General features: G+C 41.5%; 1 protein-coding gene and 1 pseudogene across 1 annotated transcript; one reads left to right on the top strand and one right to left on the bottom strand.

Moving 5' to 3' along the window:
- Window positions 1-1,353: 1,353 nt before the first annotated feature.
- LOC100720877 (bridging integrator 2-like) lies at window positions 1,354-2,628 on the top strand (annotated as a pseudogene).
- A 7,084-nt stretch (window positions 2,629-9,712) lies between these two features.
- CUNH7orf25 (chromosome unknown C7orf25 homolog) lies at window positions 9,713-12,140 on the bottom strand. The gene is made up of 2 exons (XM_003469958.5): window positions 11,983-12,140; window positions 9,713-11,324 (listed from the first exon to the last, which is right to left on the bottom strand). The coding sequence occupies exon 2, from the start codon at window positions 11,301-11,303 to the stop codon at window positions 10,038-10,040; it is 1,266 nt and encodes a 421-aa protein (XP_003470006.2). The 5' UTR covers window positions 11,304-11,324; window positions 11,983-12,140; the 3' UTR covers window positions 9,713-10,037.
- Between the last annotated feature and the right edge of the window lie 3,151 nt (window positions 12,141-15,291).

The raw sequence follows: 15,291 nt of genomic DNA, 5'->3' as shown, positions 1-15,291 counted from the left end.
CAGTCTTGAATTATTTACCATCAGCCCTGAAAATGGCCCCACATAAAATCTACTGCTCACAAAAGTCCCATCTTTTCCCCAGTCCACACTGTCTCCCTCACTCCCAAATACATCAACAGGAAAGGGGTCTCTGTCAGTGTGCTCTTCACCCAAAATGCCAAACATGACCTTAACTCCAAGTGGTTAAGACCATGTTCCAGAGGTTGTTTGGCCATGAAGTGTAGTCTTAAGCATCATAAAGTCCATGAATCACCACAGCTGTTTATTGACACAATTGTTATTTGGGGAAGAATAATTGTTCTTAAAACTCCAACAAAGAACCAGAAAGAATTAAAATTCTCAAAATGAAAAGTATTTGAGATACAAAACAATAGAGAATCAAGAAGTGTTGGTGTACATGTGTTCATATGACATACGTCATATATAAATATACAAATTATTCAAAAATTACTTAGCATGAACATTAAAAGTGACTGCAACTTAAAAGTTATGGGGAATATGAAACTAACCAGAGTTGGTGGTTTTTAGGCCAATGTGCCAGTTTCTGCTCCAAATGCTATATAGTACCTTATTTCATTCTAATCCTCATAAGAACTCTAGGAAATAGGTATCATTCTTACATTACGATAAGGATACTAAGCTTAGTGAGATTAAATCTCTCCCACAAGATAATGGCAAAACTAATAATCAAATTGTCTGGGTTACTTTTCTCTTGTAGTTGAAACAAAATACCTGATGACCAAATTGAAGGAAGGAAGGATTTATTTATCTTACAGTTTTTGGAGGTTTCAGTCCACACTCAGCTGGCTCCAAAGCAGGTGGTATGGCTACAGGGCAGCCATTCATTGTCCCTTCAAGCAACAAGAGCTAAAGGGCAAGCACACTTCCTTCCCTCCTCTATATTGTATGTCAGCTCCCCTAGCCTGGATGGGTGCAGCACTCAAATGCCAATCCCAGCACTGGACAAGGAACCAATCACAAAGGTTCAGCTGCCTCCAGGACTGCATGATGCTTTAGAGGGACATTAAATACAAACCATAAGACAAATAAAAATTTTGTAACCAGTACCAAAACATAATTAGATAGGAGCAATTTGTTCTGATGTAGGTTAACTATAGTCTACCACAATATATGTATATTTCAAAATAACTAAGAGTCCAAAGTTTCATGCATATAGAAATGATGTTTGAGATGAAATGCTAATTACTCTGGTTTCATCATTAAATATATACACATATAAAATTATCATTCTGTGCTCCATAAATATGTATGAATATCTATCAGTTTAAAAATAAGTTAAAAATGTTAAAAACTCAGCCCACCTGATCTAAAGACCAGTCTGACCATTGCATCATGCTGCCTCCTAGTGGGAAGAATTGGTAATTGCAAACTGAATTCTGCCTGTTACTTCAGAATTCTTTCTTCACTGGAAACATAAGGTGACCATCAAAGCACTTTTATTTCTAGCATTCTTCATTACATCAGAGTTAGGAAAACACTGATGTATCAAGTTGATTCTTATTCCTCAGGGACCTGAGGTGCAGAGCCCAGTCAGCCACCAGAAGGAAAACCAACAGCGAGACAGGTGATGCCACAGGCTTCTTCACCAAGCAAGTACAGAGGTTCAGCAGGGCCCAGGAAAAGGTACTGCAAAAATAGAGGAAAACTATAGAAACTAAAGATGAGGGACCTGAACAAAGTACAGACAGGCTACAGGCTGTGCAAGGACGTGAAAGACTTTCTTAGTGGAGTCAAGGTGATGCATGGGAGTTCAAAGAGAGTGTCAGGGATACTGAAGGAGACCTACAGCAGAGTGGGGTGGGCCCATTGTAGAGAATCACGACCTCCATTGGGTAGACGTTGAAGGGAAATTGAATGTTCGGGTTTTGAGGACTGTAGAAAACTATGTCACCCCGATCAGTGAGATTAAGGACAGAATTGCCAACTAGGTTAGAAAGCTGTAGACTGTGACAGGCCCAGTACCATCTGGAGACAGTGTAGAACGCTAAGAAGAGAGGTCAGGCCAAGACTTTCAAGGCAGAGGAAGAGTTCAACAAAGTCCATCTTGTGTTCAAAGATCTGAACCAGGAATTACTGGAGAAACTACCTGTAATCCTATTGCAGGTTATGTGACCATCTTCCAAAGTATTTCCAAATTAAGAGATGTCTTCTACTTGGAGGTGAGCAAGCTGGAGAAGCAGCATTCCAGCAGAGGCTAGGTGAAGGGGTGGTCCAGCAGAGCAGGCCCACAGTAGTCATCTCTCCTCCAGTTTGAACATCTACCATTGCTAGCCCTCCTGTCTCGCCCACCAGTCCCTCTGAACTTTCCCTGATGAGTGAGGGGTGAATCTGTCTCAGCATCTGAAGAAGAGTTGACACCTGATACATTCCCAAGAAGAAATTAATTCTGACATTCAATAAGAGTCCTTAAAAGATGACACAATGCAAGGGGAAAGGTCTGAAGCAAACTCCTCTGAGGAGAAAAGTGTTCTACCCTCATGCAATGGCCCAATCCAGTTCCAGATCTCTCCCACCACTGAAGGCGACAGGTCCCAGGAGGAAGCTCTCCCGTGATCCCCAGCCCCATCAGACACCCTCTGGAGCCATCTTCCTCTGTCCCAGAAGTAACCCTCTGACCTTGCACCTAAGGATCTGAACAACCAAAGAGAGGACTGCAGCGCCCGCTAATGAGTCTCCTCTTCCCAAAGCCTCTCCTAGTCTAAAGACCTTGCTAACTGGGATTCCAAGTCTGAGGCCTCCTTAGAAGCCTCTGCTAATCCAAAATCACTAGAAAAGCCATTAAGAGCTCCTGAGGTCTGAGGTCCTGGAAAATTCCCATGAAGAGAACTCAGTAGAACTTGGCATTTCCCCTCTCTTTGTATATTTCTTGGGATTTTTCAGAGCTCGGAGATTCAAAGAAAATGAAACAGGGAGAACAATAAGCTGATCCAGCTGACTGTCCCAAGGGTGACAGCAGTCAGATTCATGTCTGGAGAAAACGATATCTGAGCACCTAAGCCTCAAGAAGAGGTGAATGCAAATCAAAATGCATGACTCTGACCAAAGAAGTTTCCCAACCAGAGGGAACAAGTCCTAGGGCTACAAAGCCAGCATTCAATTCCCAGTTCTCAGAGGGTTCAGATTCTGGTCATCTCTAAAGACCTGGCAGTAATGGAGGGGACCTCAAGGGGAGATAGGCAGGCTTGGAGAAGAAACTTTTAGACTCGAGGAAAATTTTAATTCAGGTTTTAGCACTACCAGGAGACTAAGACTTTATATAATAAAATGAACTATAGTAACTATAAAAATCAAAAGTATCTGAAGACAAATACACTTGCCCACACAGAGACACAAAACCACACACACTAAGAAGACAGTGATTTGATTTACTACTCATCTTTCAAGACTTAAAACCAAATGAACAGATTCTGAGATAGTTAATAAAGATTATTAATAGCCCCACCCCTATGTATGATTTCTAAACTCTTTTGTTGCATGATTTTGCTATGAAAAAAAGCAAACTGATTCCCAAGTGTCGTGATCTTTTGACAAAGATTACGGCAATCCATTCCACCTGGAATTTATAATTTATGTATTGACTAATTAATATGCCTCACATCCTAATGGGAACTATATAAAGCTCCACAAGGACCATAACCACGAAGCTCTAATTCACTTTTGTTTCCCCAGCATCAAAAACAATGTCTTTGACCCTGGATGTTCTCACAAATAAATGATTGTGTCCATAGGATTAAAATGAGATGACAGCATGGCTATGATCCTCTCTTCTGAAAAAGGAAAATGAAGGAAAAAGTGAAAACTATAGACATGTAGAGATAGAAGTAAAGTTAAAGATCGTGTATTTAATTCATTCTCTGCTTTATCAGTGACCAAATCAGGCCGAGAGGAGTTTTGCTATCATTGACATTGCTATTGTTAGCAATAATCATTATCATTTCTACTAGCGTTTCATTCACCTGAGGTGTTTATAATTTTTTTTTTTTTGGTCTTTTTTGTTTTTATCGCTACCAGGGATCGAACTCACGACCACACACTTGCAAGGCAGGCACTTATGCCGCTGAGTTAATCCCCAGCCCCACCTAAGGTATTTAATGGCTGAGGAGTCTACCTTTTTCATCCACTAAGAAATAGCCCAAGAGAAAATGTTTCAGCAGTTCTTTGCCTTTTTATTCTGAGTTAGAGATTTAGGACCCACAAACCTCTGATCTTCTGTCTCTGTCTCTGTCTCTGTCTCTGTCTCTGTCTCTGTCTCTGTCTCTCTCTGTCTCTCTCTGTCTCTGTCTCTGTCTCTCTCTGTCTCTCTCTGTCTCTGTCTCTCTCTCTCTCTCTCTCTCTCTCTCTCTCTCTCTCTCTCTGTCTCTCTCTCTCTCTCTCTCTCTTTCCCTGCCTCTCTGCTCTCCTTCTGCCTGTCTCTTTCACTGTCTCCCTTTTTCTTTTCCTCTCTCCATATACAGACAGATTTCCCTCAATGCAAGGAGCAAAAAACAGAGACAATGTAGAACACAAATCACTCAATCAGAAATTCTAGTTCTAATCCTTAAGTTACAATCATTTTCTTTATTGGAGATATTCTGGAAGAAGTTTACTTATCATTTTTATTCAAATGCAGAATATTATGTGCATGTGCATAATCTCCTATTTCTGTGCCATTTTCATGTCATGAAATAAATATAATTGATTTCAATTTAGACTTGTAGTCATTACATATAATTTCTTTTTTTGTTTTTATTTTGTTTGTTGTTGTTGTTGTTGTTGTTGTTGTTGTGTTGTGTTGTGTTTTGGTAGCGGGGATCTAATTCATGATCTTGTGTTTGCCAAGCAGGCACTTTTGCTGCTGAGCTAAGCCTCACCTCTATGTATGATTTCTAAACTCTTTTGTTGCATCTTCCAAGATGGAATAATAACAATAATTCTTTCCTCAATGAAATGTTTTCCATTAAAAGTGTCTGTTTCTTGGGCTAAATGTGGTATCCCAAACAAAAACAAAAATAAATTCCAAAAAAACCCCTTTTATACTGATTGCTTTTTACTTTGATCCAAAGAATCAGCCACATGTTTGGAAAAATAAAAAGAATGACTCATATCCAAAGATGTTCTTTCAAAATGAAACAATGTAACAATATAATATCCCTAAAGACTGCATGGAGTTAAGCGATGATTAAAAGTAAATGAAAGAAAAACCAAACATTTGGGAGCATAACACAGGCCCAATGATAATGCTCTTCAATGCTCTCTCAGTATCTGTGAGAAAGTTTTAGTTACCTTGGAATATTCTTCAAATTACATTCAGGTATGTCTGAAATGATGGTCTATTAGTATAAAATGGAAATAATTCAAACTAGAATTTTGCTCACTGAGCAATAACAAATTTGACAAAAAAATGTTTTTTATTCTGGAAAATATTTTAGTGTTCCCAGGCAGGTAGAGGAAGCGAGGGCTGAGAACGGCACCCTGGACCGTCAGCCCTCCCAGGATGCCTGGCTCATCTCTGTCCTTTTCCTCACGGCAAGATGTAGTCTGCAGATTTCCTGGAGCAAACTCTCCCTGTCACGCGCCTCTGCACTACTGTACCAGGTAAGTTGCCTAACCGTGGAGCGCAGTGTTAAGAAATGCACTAGCTGCAGAGCAAACCACATCCTCAACTTGGCTTTGCATTGCTTTGCTGCAAGAGACGTTAGCCTTCGCCTGCTGCTTTGAGCGCTTGTTTTCTCTTTTTGCCAGAACACAAGTAGAGAACATGTGGGAGACTCCAAAACTCACTTTGCATTTGGCTGTTACACATGTCCTATATACTCTATAGTCTATATGTCATGTATTTCTATTAAGTTCTTAAGGGACTAAAGCTCTCTATGTTGCAGACTCACTACGGGTGGCAAACCCTAACCCTGAATTTCCCATTGTCACCTCTTTCACTGACGTTTTCTAGTGAAATCTGTGAGTTTGGAAAATAGAAGTGTCCCCCAGTCCAGAATGATGCTGCATACGTCTCTGGCAGGTGTTTAAGGGTAACACTTGCCCAGGGCCAGTTCCTACACAATTTCACATCCCTGTTCTCTCCCACGACGTTCTTAATAGGTTTTGACTCTGTGTAGCACCCAGGCACACTTTGATTCCTCTCAGATTTTTCTTCTACTCAGAACCACTGAAGTCAAATATCCTTGCTGTCACTGGGCTGTGTACACAGGGTCCTCCTTCATGGGACCTGTAGCCTTTCAGTGGCTGTGGCTTCTTGCAGCAATGTTGGGGTTACCACTTTGCCTCAACAGGCCTCACGCCTCTGATCCTGGCCCATCACAGAGGACAATACTGATAATACTCGTGGGATTAGCCTGCTCTTAAGGGTGGGAACTCATCTCTGCCCTTTTTCTTCCTAGGAACAAAATTTCCTCAAGGTGAGATTTTTTTTTCTGCCTATGCTCCATTTTATCTACATAATTTATTTGGGGTGTTTTATGTATATTCTTACACTGAAAATGTTGCATTTTGTATTTTATGCTATCCTGTAAATTTGGGTGCCAGCACTATGCCCATAGGCTATAAAATGAGTTTGGCGATGTCTCCAATACTGTGGTGCCCAACCAGCCTACTATTAACATAAGGAAAGCTACACCACAGGGGGCTAAAGTTCTCAGCACAGAGCAAAGAAAGGAGAATAAACCAACACACCTTACTATGTTAAAAATGTCAGCCCCAGAAATGATCTTGAACACCATATTGCTACAGGAAGGGGGTTGTTATTTAAAAGCAAGAAAAAACTCAATTAATAGTCAACTAGATCAGCACACTTTTTGGAGAAAGTTGCTTAACTATGTTAACAATTGTTTTCAGTGATTATTGCTCATTTAAGCTAGTTCTTCAGCTCTAAGGCATATATCCAAAGAAAATCATCAGATTTCCAAATTTATCAAAGGTATAGATAGTACATTTCTCTAATCTTTTCTATAGCTGTTTTATGTCCTTCTTGATTTTGCAGTTTTTTTAGCTGTGTTCTTCGTTTTCTTGAGAATTATTTTGATTTGACTTTTCTTTTATGAGTTTGGTTAATTTATACTACCAGTTATATTTCTTGTTTAATACCCTATTTTATGTTGGCTATTTTTTGTTGTTGTTGGTCTATTTTCTCAATGGTAAAATTTTAATCAACTTCCAAAATATTTTTAACAACTTTTATTTTTCCCTGTTTAAATTCCAGACAAAATTTTTTTTTTTTATTTTTACTCACTTTTTAGACATCTGAGTTGATTTCTTCAACTCAACAACTTTTAACTTGTATTAACTGGACATTCATTTGATAATTTCCCACATTTTTCTCTTATTTCTTCCCTCTATGAAGTGCTATCATTAGTCAGCTAGATGTGGTCTACAAATCATGCATATTCTAGATAAGGGTTTATTTCTTAGATAGGACCCAGTGCCCCACTATTTGTGCCCATCTTATCTTTGCATTATTTATTGCAGAGTTAGGATCTGTAATCAGAGTGCCCAGGAAAGGATTATGTCTTTGGCAGCACCACAACTGTGGCCATTTCTAAACAGTTTCTTCAGTGCTGTTTGTCTACTTTCTAATCAGCAAAATGCCAGGTTCTTAGGAGCTGATTCATAGTGAGCAGGAACAGAAATCTACCTTCTTGAAACAAGTTTTTGCCATATCCAACAATTCCTATTATGCTATACTACGGTTTGTGTCTGGGTGTGCCTCCAAAGCCTCATGCAGTCATGGAGGTGGCTGAATCTAATGTTTGTGACTGGTTCATTGTTAAATGCTGGGATTGGTAATGTGAATGCTGCAGCTGGAAGCCAGTATAGTATGTAAGGGAGGGAAGGAGGTGAGATTTTCCCCTTTTTACCCTGTTCACTCTTGTTGCTTGTAGCCACATGAATGGCTGCCCGTTAGCCATGTGACCCTGCCTTGGAGCCAGCTCAGTATGCACTGAAACCTCTAAAAACTGTAAGCTAAATAAACCTTTACTTTCCTAATTTTGGGCAGCAGGTATTTTGTCTCAGTAATGAGAGAAAAGTAACTAAGACATAATGGAATATGGCAAACATTCAATACAGTAAATGCTTATTATAAGATATTACTGTCACAATTCTGAGTCAAAAACAGCATACATCCATGACACTGCATCTTGTCATCCTCACTCAGGCTGTGGTCATGGTTACAGTTTCATATTTTTCCCCCGTTCAAACTTTCTTTACACTGTTTTCATAAGAGATCTGATCACAACCAATCCTTGGTTAAAAATCACTAATGGCTCTCTAGTACCAAACTCTAAAAAATTTTGACTAAGCATCTCTAGTTTTACAAACTATCCCCTAAAGCCTGATCCAGGAATAGGCCCTCATATTCACTCTTCCGTAACTTTTCCAGGCCCACTATGTATAATTCTGAACATCATTTCTTGCTTGGAGGTTTCATATCCAACACCCCAAATATCACTCTTGACTTCCTGATTCCTCAGCAAGAATTGTCTCCTTATTCTCTACTTCAGTATTTTAAACATAATTTAACTAATTACTTGCCTCTGGACTAATAAGCAATTATTTATCTTTTTATAATAAACTATTATAAGAATGCCTAGTAGTTACCACTGCCAAGTACTTTACTACTACCAAGTACTGCTCAAAAGGCCTAAATTCAGTTTTTAACATTAGACAATATATCTCCCTACACTATATTGGAAGCCAAATCATAGCTTTTTGCCTAGAAAATGTGTTCTGACTTACAGTATTACTGTATTAGTGTTCTTGGAGCCTGATAATCAAATTCTACTTCAACACTATTGCTAGGTACTGACTTCCCTTCTCACAAATGAGAAAGTTGGAAAAGTAGAAACTCTGGATGAGACTACACAAGTCAAATTTCACTAGCAGCTCTTAAACTTAGTGTTATTAAGCTCCAAGGTTCAAATTCTCACTTTGAAAAATAGGTTTTATGCCATTCTGCAGTAGCAAAGAGATTGTTAAAGCACTAAGCACAAGGTAGTCACAGAAGTTTACATATTCACCTAATCATGTGTGGTACTGAGGATTGAACCAAGGGCCTCTTGAACATCCCCAGTTTCCCCCTCCAATTTGAAATTTTGACCCAGGATCTCACTAAATTGCCCAACATGGGCTCAAACTTGCCACCCTCCTGCCTTAACGTCCCACAGTACTGGGATTAGGCATTTGCCACCATGCCTGACTACAGAAAATTATTTTTAACTACAATCTGTCATGCAACTGGCATGGACTCTCCTATCACCATTTCATGACTAAGTTAATGTATCTGTCAGTTGCCACTTGTAAATGGAGAAGGAAAGGGTAGTATCCATAATTTAAATACTTGACATACAGGGTGGATGGACTTACAGCCTGTCTTTTAAAATCTTTCATAGCATCCTTTTTCAATTATTCATACTGGTATTCTGCCTTACAGATCTTAGGTATATTTTATCAGAGTAGGATTGTTTGCTATTTTTCTTTTCACAAACATGTATCAACAGATTCATAGCAATCTCAGATCAGACTTCACTGTATTTTAATTTCTTCTGTATTACATACTCTGTGAACATACCCACCATAGTGTGCCTGACACATAGTAATCAAATGTTTCTTTTCATTAATAGTCATTAACTTTACAATTATAAACCATTACCTCCCAGCATTAACCACATCAAGTGATAAACCAATATAATGAAAATCAAGCTTCAGAGATTTCTGCAAAGATTTAATGAACACAAGATGCAGTGTAGCCATATTCCATGAAATGTGATTAGCAACAGGAAGAATGCAGCCCTACTGAATCAAATAGAAGTATTATGAGACACCTAAAACTCTTATACATATAATTACTGTAATGTGGACAGTTTGATAAATAAGGTTATCTCTTGTGCTTTATCTACTTTAGATTGTATATTTTAAATATAGATGTCACACATAAAGGCTATCGACCTTATTCTCACAATTTATACGGGAAGACCCAGCCTTTGGTATAAATAACTTATTTCCATGACAAATTTTAAAGAACATCACTAACGTTCACTGTCATTTGTGTAGTCTTTCGGTAAGGGGGTGGCTAGCATCTCTTTACTTTCTGTAAGTGCTCTAGGCTGATGGATAAACACACTAAATTTAACACCTTGATTGTTTGCAGCTCTAACGAAACCACTATTGGCAGTCATCGTGATGGCTTTTAAGGTGTCTCCTGTCCCAAAAATAGTTAATGAACGGCTGTTAATTTTTGAACTAGCCACTAGTCTCAAGGCACGCTCAGAAGGCTGGTCTGGTACTACACTGATTCGCTTAATTAGCACAGCAGCCCTCTCTCTCTCCCCAGGTCCTCCTAATGTATCTAGAATAGACTGAAAATCCTTGACAGCAGATTCACAAGCAAACAACTCCTTGTCCTTCATGAATGCCTCTAGCTGAGGTAGAACCTGCTCTTTCCTCTCTTGCTCTGCTTGTTCTGTGAGTACTTTTTCTTTGAAGATAAAGTGGCAACCTCCATAGCTAAGAGCAGACACATAGGTGATTAAGGTAGTAATGTCCAGATTGACTCTTTTGCACACATCAACCTTTATCTCTGTTGGAAATGCAACACTTGCTAGGATATTTTCTCGGTCTACTCTGGTCACCTGCAAAAGTTCCAGGCCCTCATCATCGGATTCACTCTCACTCAGCTGTAGCTCTTCAGGGTGATCTGGCAGAGAGTTCACCGCCACTATGTCTCCCCTCACAGATATACCCATTTCTTTCAGCTTCTCTGCCATGGGGCTGGAGACACTGTTGTAAAATGCAAAGATGATGTGGGGATTGCTATACTGCACGGGCTGCTGGTAACTGGCCTGGAGAAAGTCTTCAGCCTGCTCAATGACGCTTTTATCACCATACTGGCCCCTGCCCAGCCAGATGTTATGCAGTGCTTCAGCCTTCCGGCCAATGGCCTTCACCCAAGTATGGCCACCATTTGCAACGACATCCACCACAAGGGTCTGCTTTTCTCCCAAGGTATCTGTGTAACCAAAGACATGAAGAACACTAACAACTTCTTCCAGGTTTTCTGCAGATTCCACGATGGCTCTCAAATGTGTTAGATTCGTGCTTTTCAAATGAGATTCTTTAATAGCTACTTTCCCAGCTTCTACTTTCTGTAAAAATTTTAATTCTGCCTTCAATTTGCTGCACAGCTTTGCACCACCTTCTATGCCACCTTTCCTTGATCGAGAAAGTGACTCTGCTCTCTTGATCAGCTCCTTGGCCATGGCGATTCGTTCGCAGAGCATGGAGTGTGCAGACATGCTGACAGCATTATTCCTTTCCTAGAAAAGACAACAAACAAGACGAATTCAAACCCTTCTCTAAAGTGACGAGGACTTAAAAACCTCAATTTTGCGACAAAGTTTATGGGGCCAAGTCTATGAACCTGGACTTTTGTAAGTCTAACTTCGAAGGGCCTCCTTCTCTTGATCACTAAGGGAAGCATGGAACCTTCCATAGGATGGATCCTGGCACGTTTGTTTAGATCTTCATTTCTTTAGAAGCCAGGAGATCCATCGCTGACCCAGCTGAGAAATAACTTTCAGAACACCCAAGTAAAATACTTAACATGAAACTAGGCACGCTGCAGCTGGTAAGCAGTGTGCAAAGTCGACGTGTGCACCCCTGCCCAGGCCACGCTTGCCTCCTCTCCTCCACCCAGTCTTTAACCTGCTCCTCCTAGCTCCGCTGGGCACTGAGTCCTGACTAGGTATCAGGACCGGTTCAGCTGTGCGTTAACAGACCGAGGCAGCCGCAGCCTGCCCGCCCCTTACTCCAGCTGGGGGAGGGGAGGCGCCGACTCCGCCTCACAGAACCGGCAGGAGCGGAGCTGGACTGAACCGGGCTTAGGCCGCAGGCCACAGCCGAGCGGTGTCCGTGCTGCTGACGCGCCACCGCCCCTCCCTCGAGCAGGCCGCCCTCCCCTTCCTGGTTCCTCACCCGCAGCGCCCAGGACCGCGAGCTTGAGCGGGCGACGCGGGCATGCGAAGCCCGGACCCCGGAACCCTCACGCTGGACAGCCCGCCTCACTTTGCGCCGATGCCTCTCAGCTAGAGGACCAGCCGCCCCTGGCACCTCCCCGTGTCACGTGACCCCGCGCCGGCCGACGCCGAGCCCGCGATTCCCAGGCGGCTGCGCGGCCTGTGGGACGCTGCTGACGCCGGCGCGGCGGCCATGTTTGTTAAGGGCACCCCCTGTTGCCTGCGGAACAAGACCAGGAATTCCAAGACTGGCCCCTTAGCACCAGGAGACGGCGGGGGCGGGTCGCCACTCTATAATACTGAATCCTCACTGGATTCAGCGGGTGGGGCTTCATTCTATAATGCTGAAACCTCACTGAAACTGCTGTTACAAGACAGCTGTAGTGGTGCTTGCCTGTAATCGTAGCACTCTGCAAGGCTGGGCAACTGAGACCCTGTCTCAGAAAAGGTCTAGGGATGTGGCTTTGTGAGAAGGCCCTGTGCGCACCCTTTCCTCTCGGCCCCAGTCTCCAAGGGTGCTGTTTCAGAAATGTGCCACCACACTAAAGGGGGCAGTGTCCAACGCCACCCAAAACGATGGATTTGAGAATGAACCAATTCTAAATACTAAGACAGTCAAATTAATGCCAGCTATTCTGCTCCTTCTCCACACCCTTGGTGGGTGGGTTTTCCCTACCAAGACAAAAAGCAAAAGAGACAAAGATGCAGACAGGATAGACCCTAACACTTCCAGAAGCAGCGTTGTTCTAAAGGTTCCACGCGTGTTTTGGCTTCCTAACCTAAAAAGCGACATACCGTATTTTCAGGTAAGAAGCCACAGGTAAATTCCTTAAAACCCAGAGGACCTCCCAGCAGAGCTGTTTTGTGCCTGCAGGAGGGGTTATTAAACCAGTGATTCACAACCTAGACTTTGGAACTTCAGGCGGCCGGAAGGTGGGAGGTGAGACTGAGGTGGCCGCCGGAAGGTGGGAGGTGAGACTGAGGTCTGCCTAAGAAACACCAAGTCCCTCTCCTGCCCACCAGCTAGGCCATTCCATGCCCTCATAACACGGTGCTAAAGACAGGGAGCCAGGGGTTCCAGATGGAAGATGGTTAGAGGTGCCCCTAGGAATATTGTCCTGGGGGTGGGGGGGCTCTGCTCCTCCAGGAATGCCCTGACCCCCACTCCCACCCAAACTTTTTTGTGTTGATATGAAGCAAATGAAAGACCTCAGAGAAATTCAGCATCCCTAGAAAGGAGGGCTGACCTCATCCACAAATGCTTCCAAACATTTTTAAGGAAATGGGAAGTATAATAAAGTAGTTTTAAAAAGTATCTTGTAACTAGAACCTTCAAATAAAAGAGTATTTTGCCCATTTAAAAAAATTCATTTTGAGAGATGACAAAGGACAGGCAAACTGTTTCTTAAAAGTAAAAAGCATCTCCAAAAAGCTGAGATGTTAAGTATAAGTAGCAGTTCCCCACATCAATGTAATCATGTATGGCAAACATGTACTCAAAAAAATTTAAAATAAAATATTCCATAAAAATTCCAAATTTAAGAGTCAACAGATAAATTGGGGGGGGGGGCACTAGAGAGTAGAGATAAAAATATACAGCCAAAACAAAAAGGTCTAGTATCCAACTAACAGAAGTTTAGAGTCAAAAATGAAAATCCATTGCAGATATAACAAAATCTAGGAGTTGCAGGTTTGGTATCACATACACAGGTAGCATGAGGCTTCCATCAATAACACTAGAATTGAGAAAGGCAAAATGCTTTCAAAATGTGGAGACAATTTATTTCTAATCTGGAATTTTTGAGCCCAGCCAACTCAGAATATAGTTTCAAACAACCTATTAACCTGGGTTGGTAGAGGGAGACAGAAAATTCTGGGAGATGTTGGGGACAGTATTGCTGAAGCTTACATATTTGCTGCCATGAGGAAGACAGCACATAGAGCATTTTTTAGTTTTCTTGGGGGGAGCTGGCAAGAATTTGAGAGATGGTTACACAAGAAAACAACAGACAGAAAACAAAAAGAAAAGCCTCAAACCCAGTGAAGCAATATAAACCACAGGAAAGTTACAAGGAAAGTCAAAGCATACTTACACTCACAGGAAAAACCTTTTAAACTAAGCATGATTAACCGAGTAAACTAGGCAGGGAGAAGGGCTGTGAGGGTGACACAGGAACGCTATATTCTCATCTGGCAGAACAGAGTATTAACTTACCATTTGGAAGTATAGCATCAAGAAAGCACTGGATGAAACACCTGAAAACACTCGAGGGCAGAACCCAGGACTTCTCTGATGAAGTACTACCTCACATTTTAAATATGTGCTCATGCTTAGTCAGTTGTTTACTTGGCTGCCAAGTTTTCTAGCTCTGTAAGCAACAGGGTGCAGGGCAGATCAAGTTGCAGAACCTTGAGGACCTGTGACGCTGATACAGGAGCCCTGGGTTGCTTTTCAGGAAATCAGGATTCTAATCCAAGGGTGTGACCAGCCCTCCTCCATGTTTCTGGAAATCACAGAACATGTTTGCTGCTCTGTAAGTGAGGGGTCAGAGAACTTACCTATACCGACAAGGAGACACTTGGATAGAGGTGAGGTTACACACTGAGTTTTAGTGGACTCCTTCTATGAAAACAAGTGAGTAATATATGAAAATTTTCCTGATGTTCCTTTATAGATGTGCAATATTTTAGCATGCAGTAATCAAATCATAAACTCTGTATTGTTCCTATTTACCCCTCCTTTCCTGCCTATGTGCATTTTAAACATGTCTATTTCTCTGACAGTAACTGTTTTGTAACTGTAAATTCATGGTTCAGTAAGGAATTGGGACAGGGAAAGGCTGGAAAAAAGTGAAGATCAATGGTTCTTAAGACACAAATTGAACCCAAAGTGTGTATGTTGGCAGGGGAGGGGAGCTGCAAACATTTAGGAGCATTATGACCGTAAAAGCAGTAACTGAGTCTCCCAAGAACTGAACAAAAAGAGCATCTTAATAGTAAGGACAATGAAAACTGAGCACAAAGAGTGGAATCAGAGGCAGCTTCAGTTGGAACTGGACTTTGGGGCTGGAGGCAGAAACTGAACCTGGATTTAATAGTCGTCAGCCAATTTTTCCTCCCTTTATTCTGTGGGATGAATTGTTAGCGCTCAATAAAAACATACATGCATTTTCCTTTTCTCTTAAATTTATATATCTTTACTCTTTCCTCCTTTGCTTTCTTGAAATTTGGCATTTCTCTGGGTTTTTAATATGAGATATTAGAAAGG

Source organism: Cavia porcellus, unplaced genomic scaffold, assembly GCF_034190915.1.
Source record: "Cavia porcellus strain 051 isolate PalLab524CR breed Dunkin Hartley unplaced genomic scaffold, mCavPor4.1 scaffold_23, whole genome shotgun sequence".
In the NCBI taxonomy this organism is placed as follows: domain Eukaryota; kingdom Metazoa; phylum Chordata; class Mammalia; order Rodentia; family Caviidae; genus Cavia; species Cavia porcellus.
Note: the sequence above shows the minus strand (reverse complement) of the source record. Positions and strands in the feature narration are given on the sequence as shown.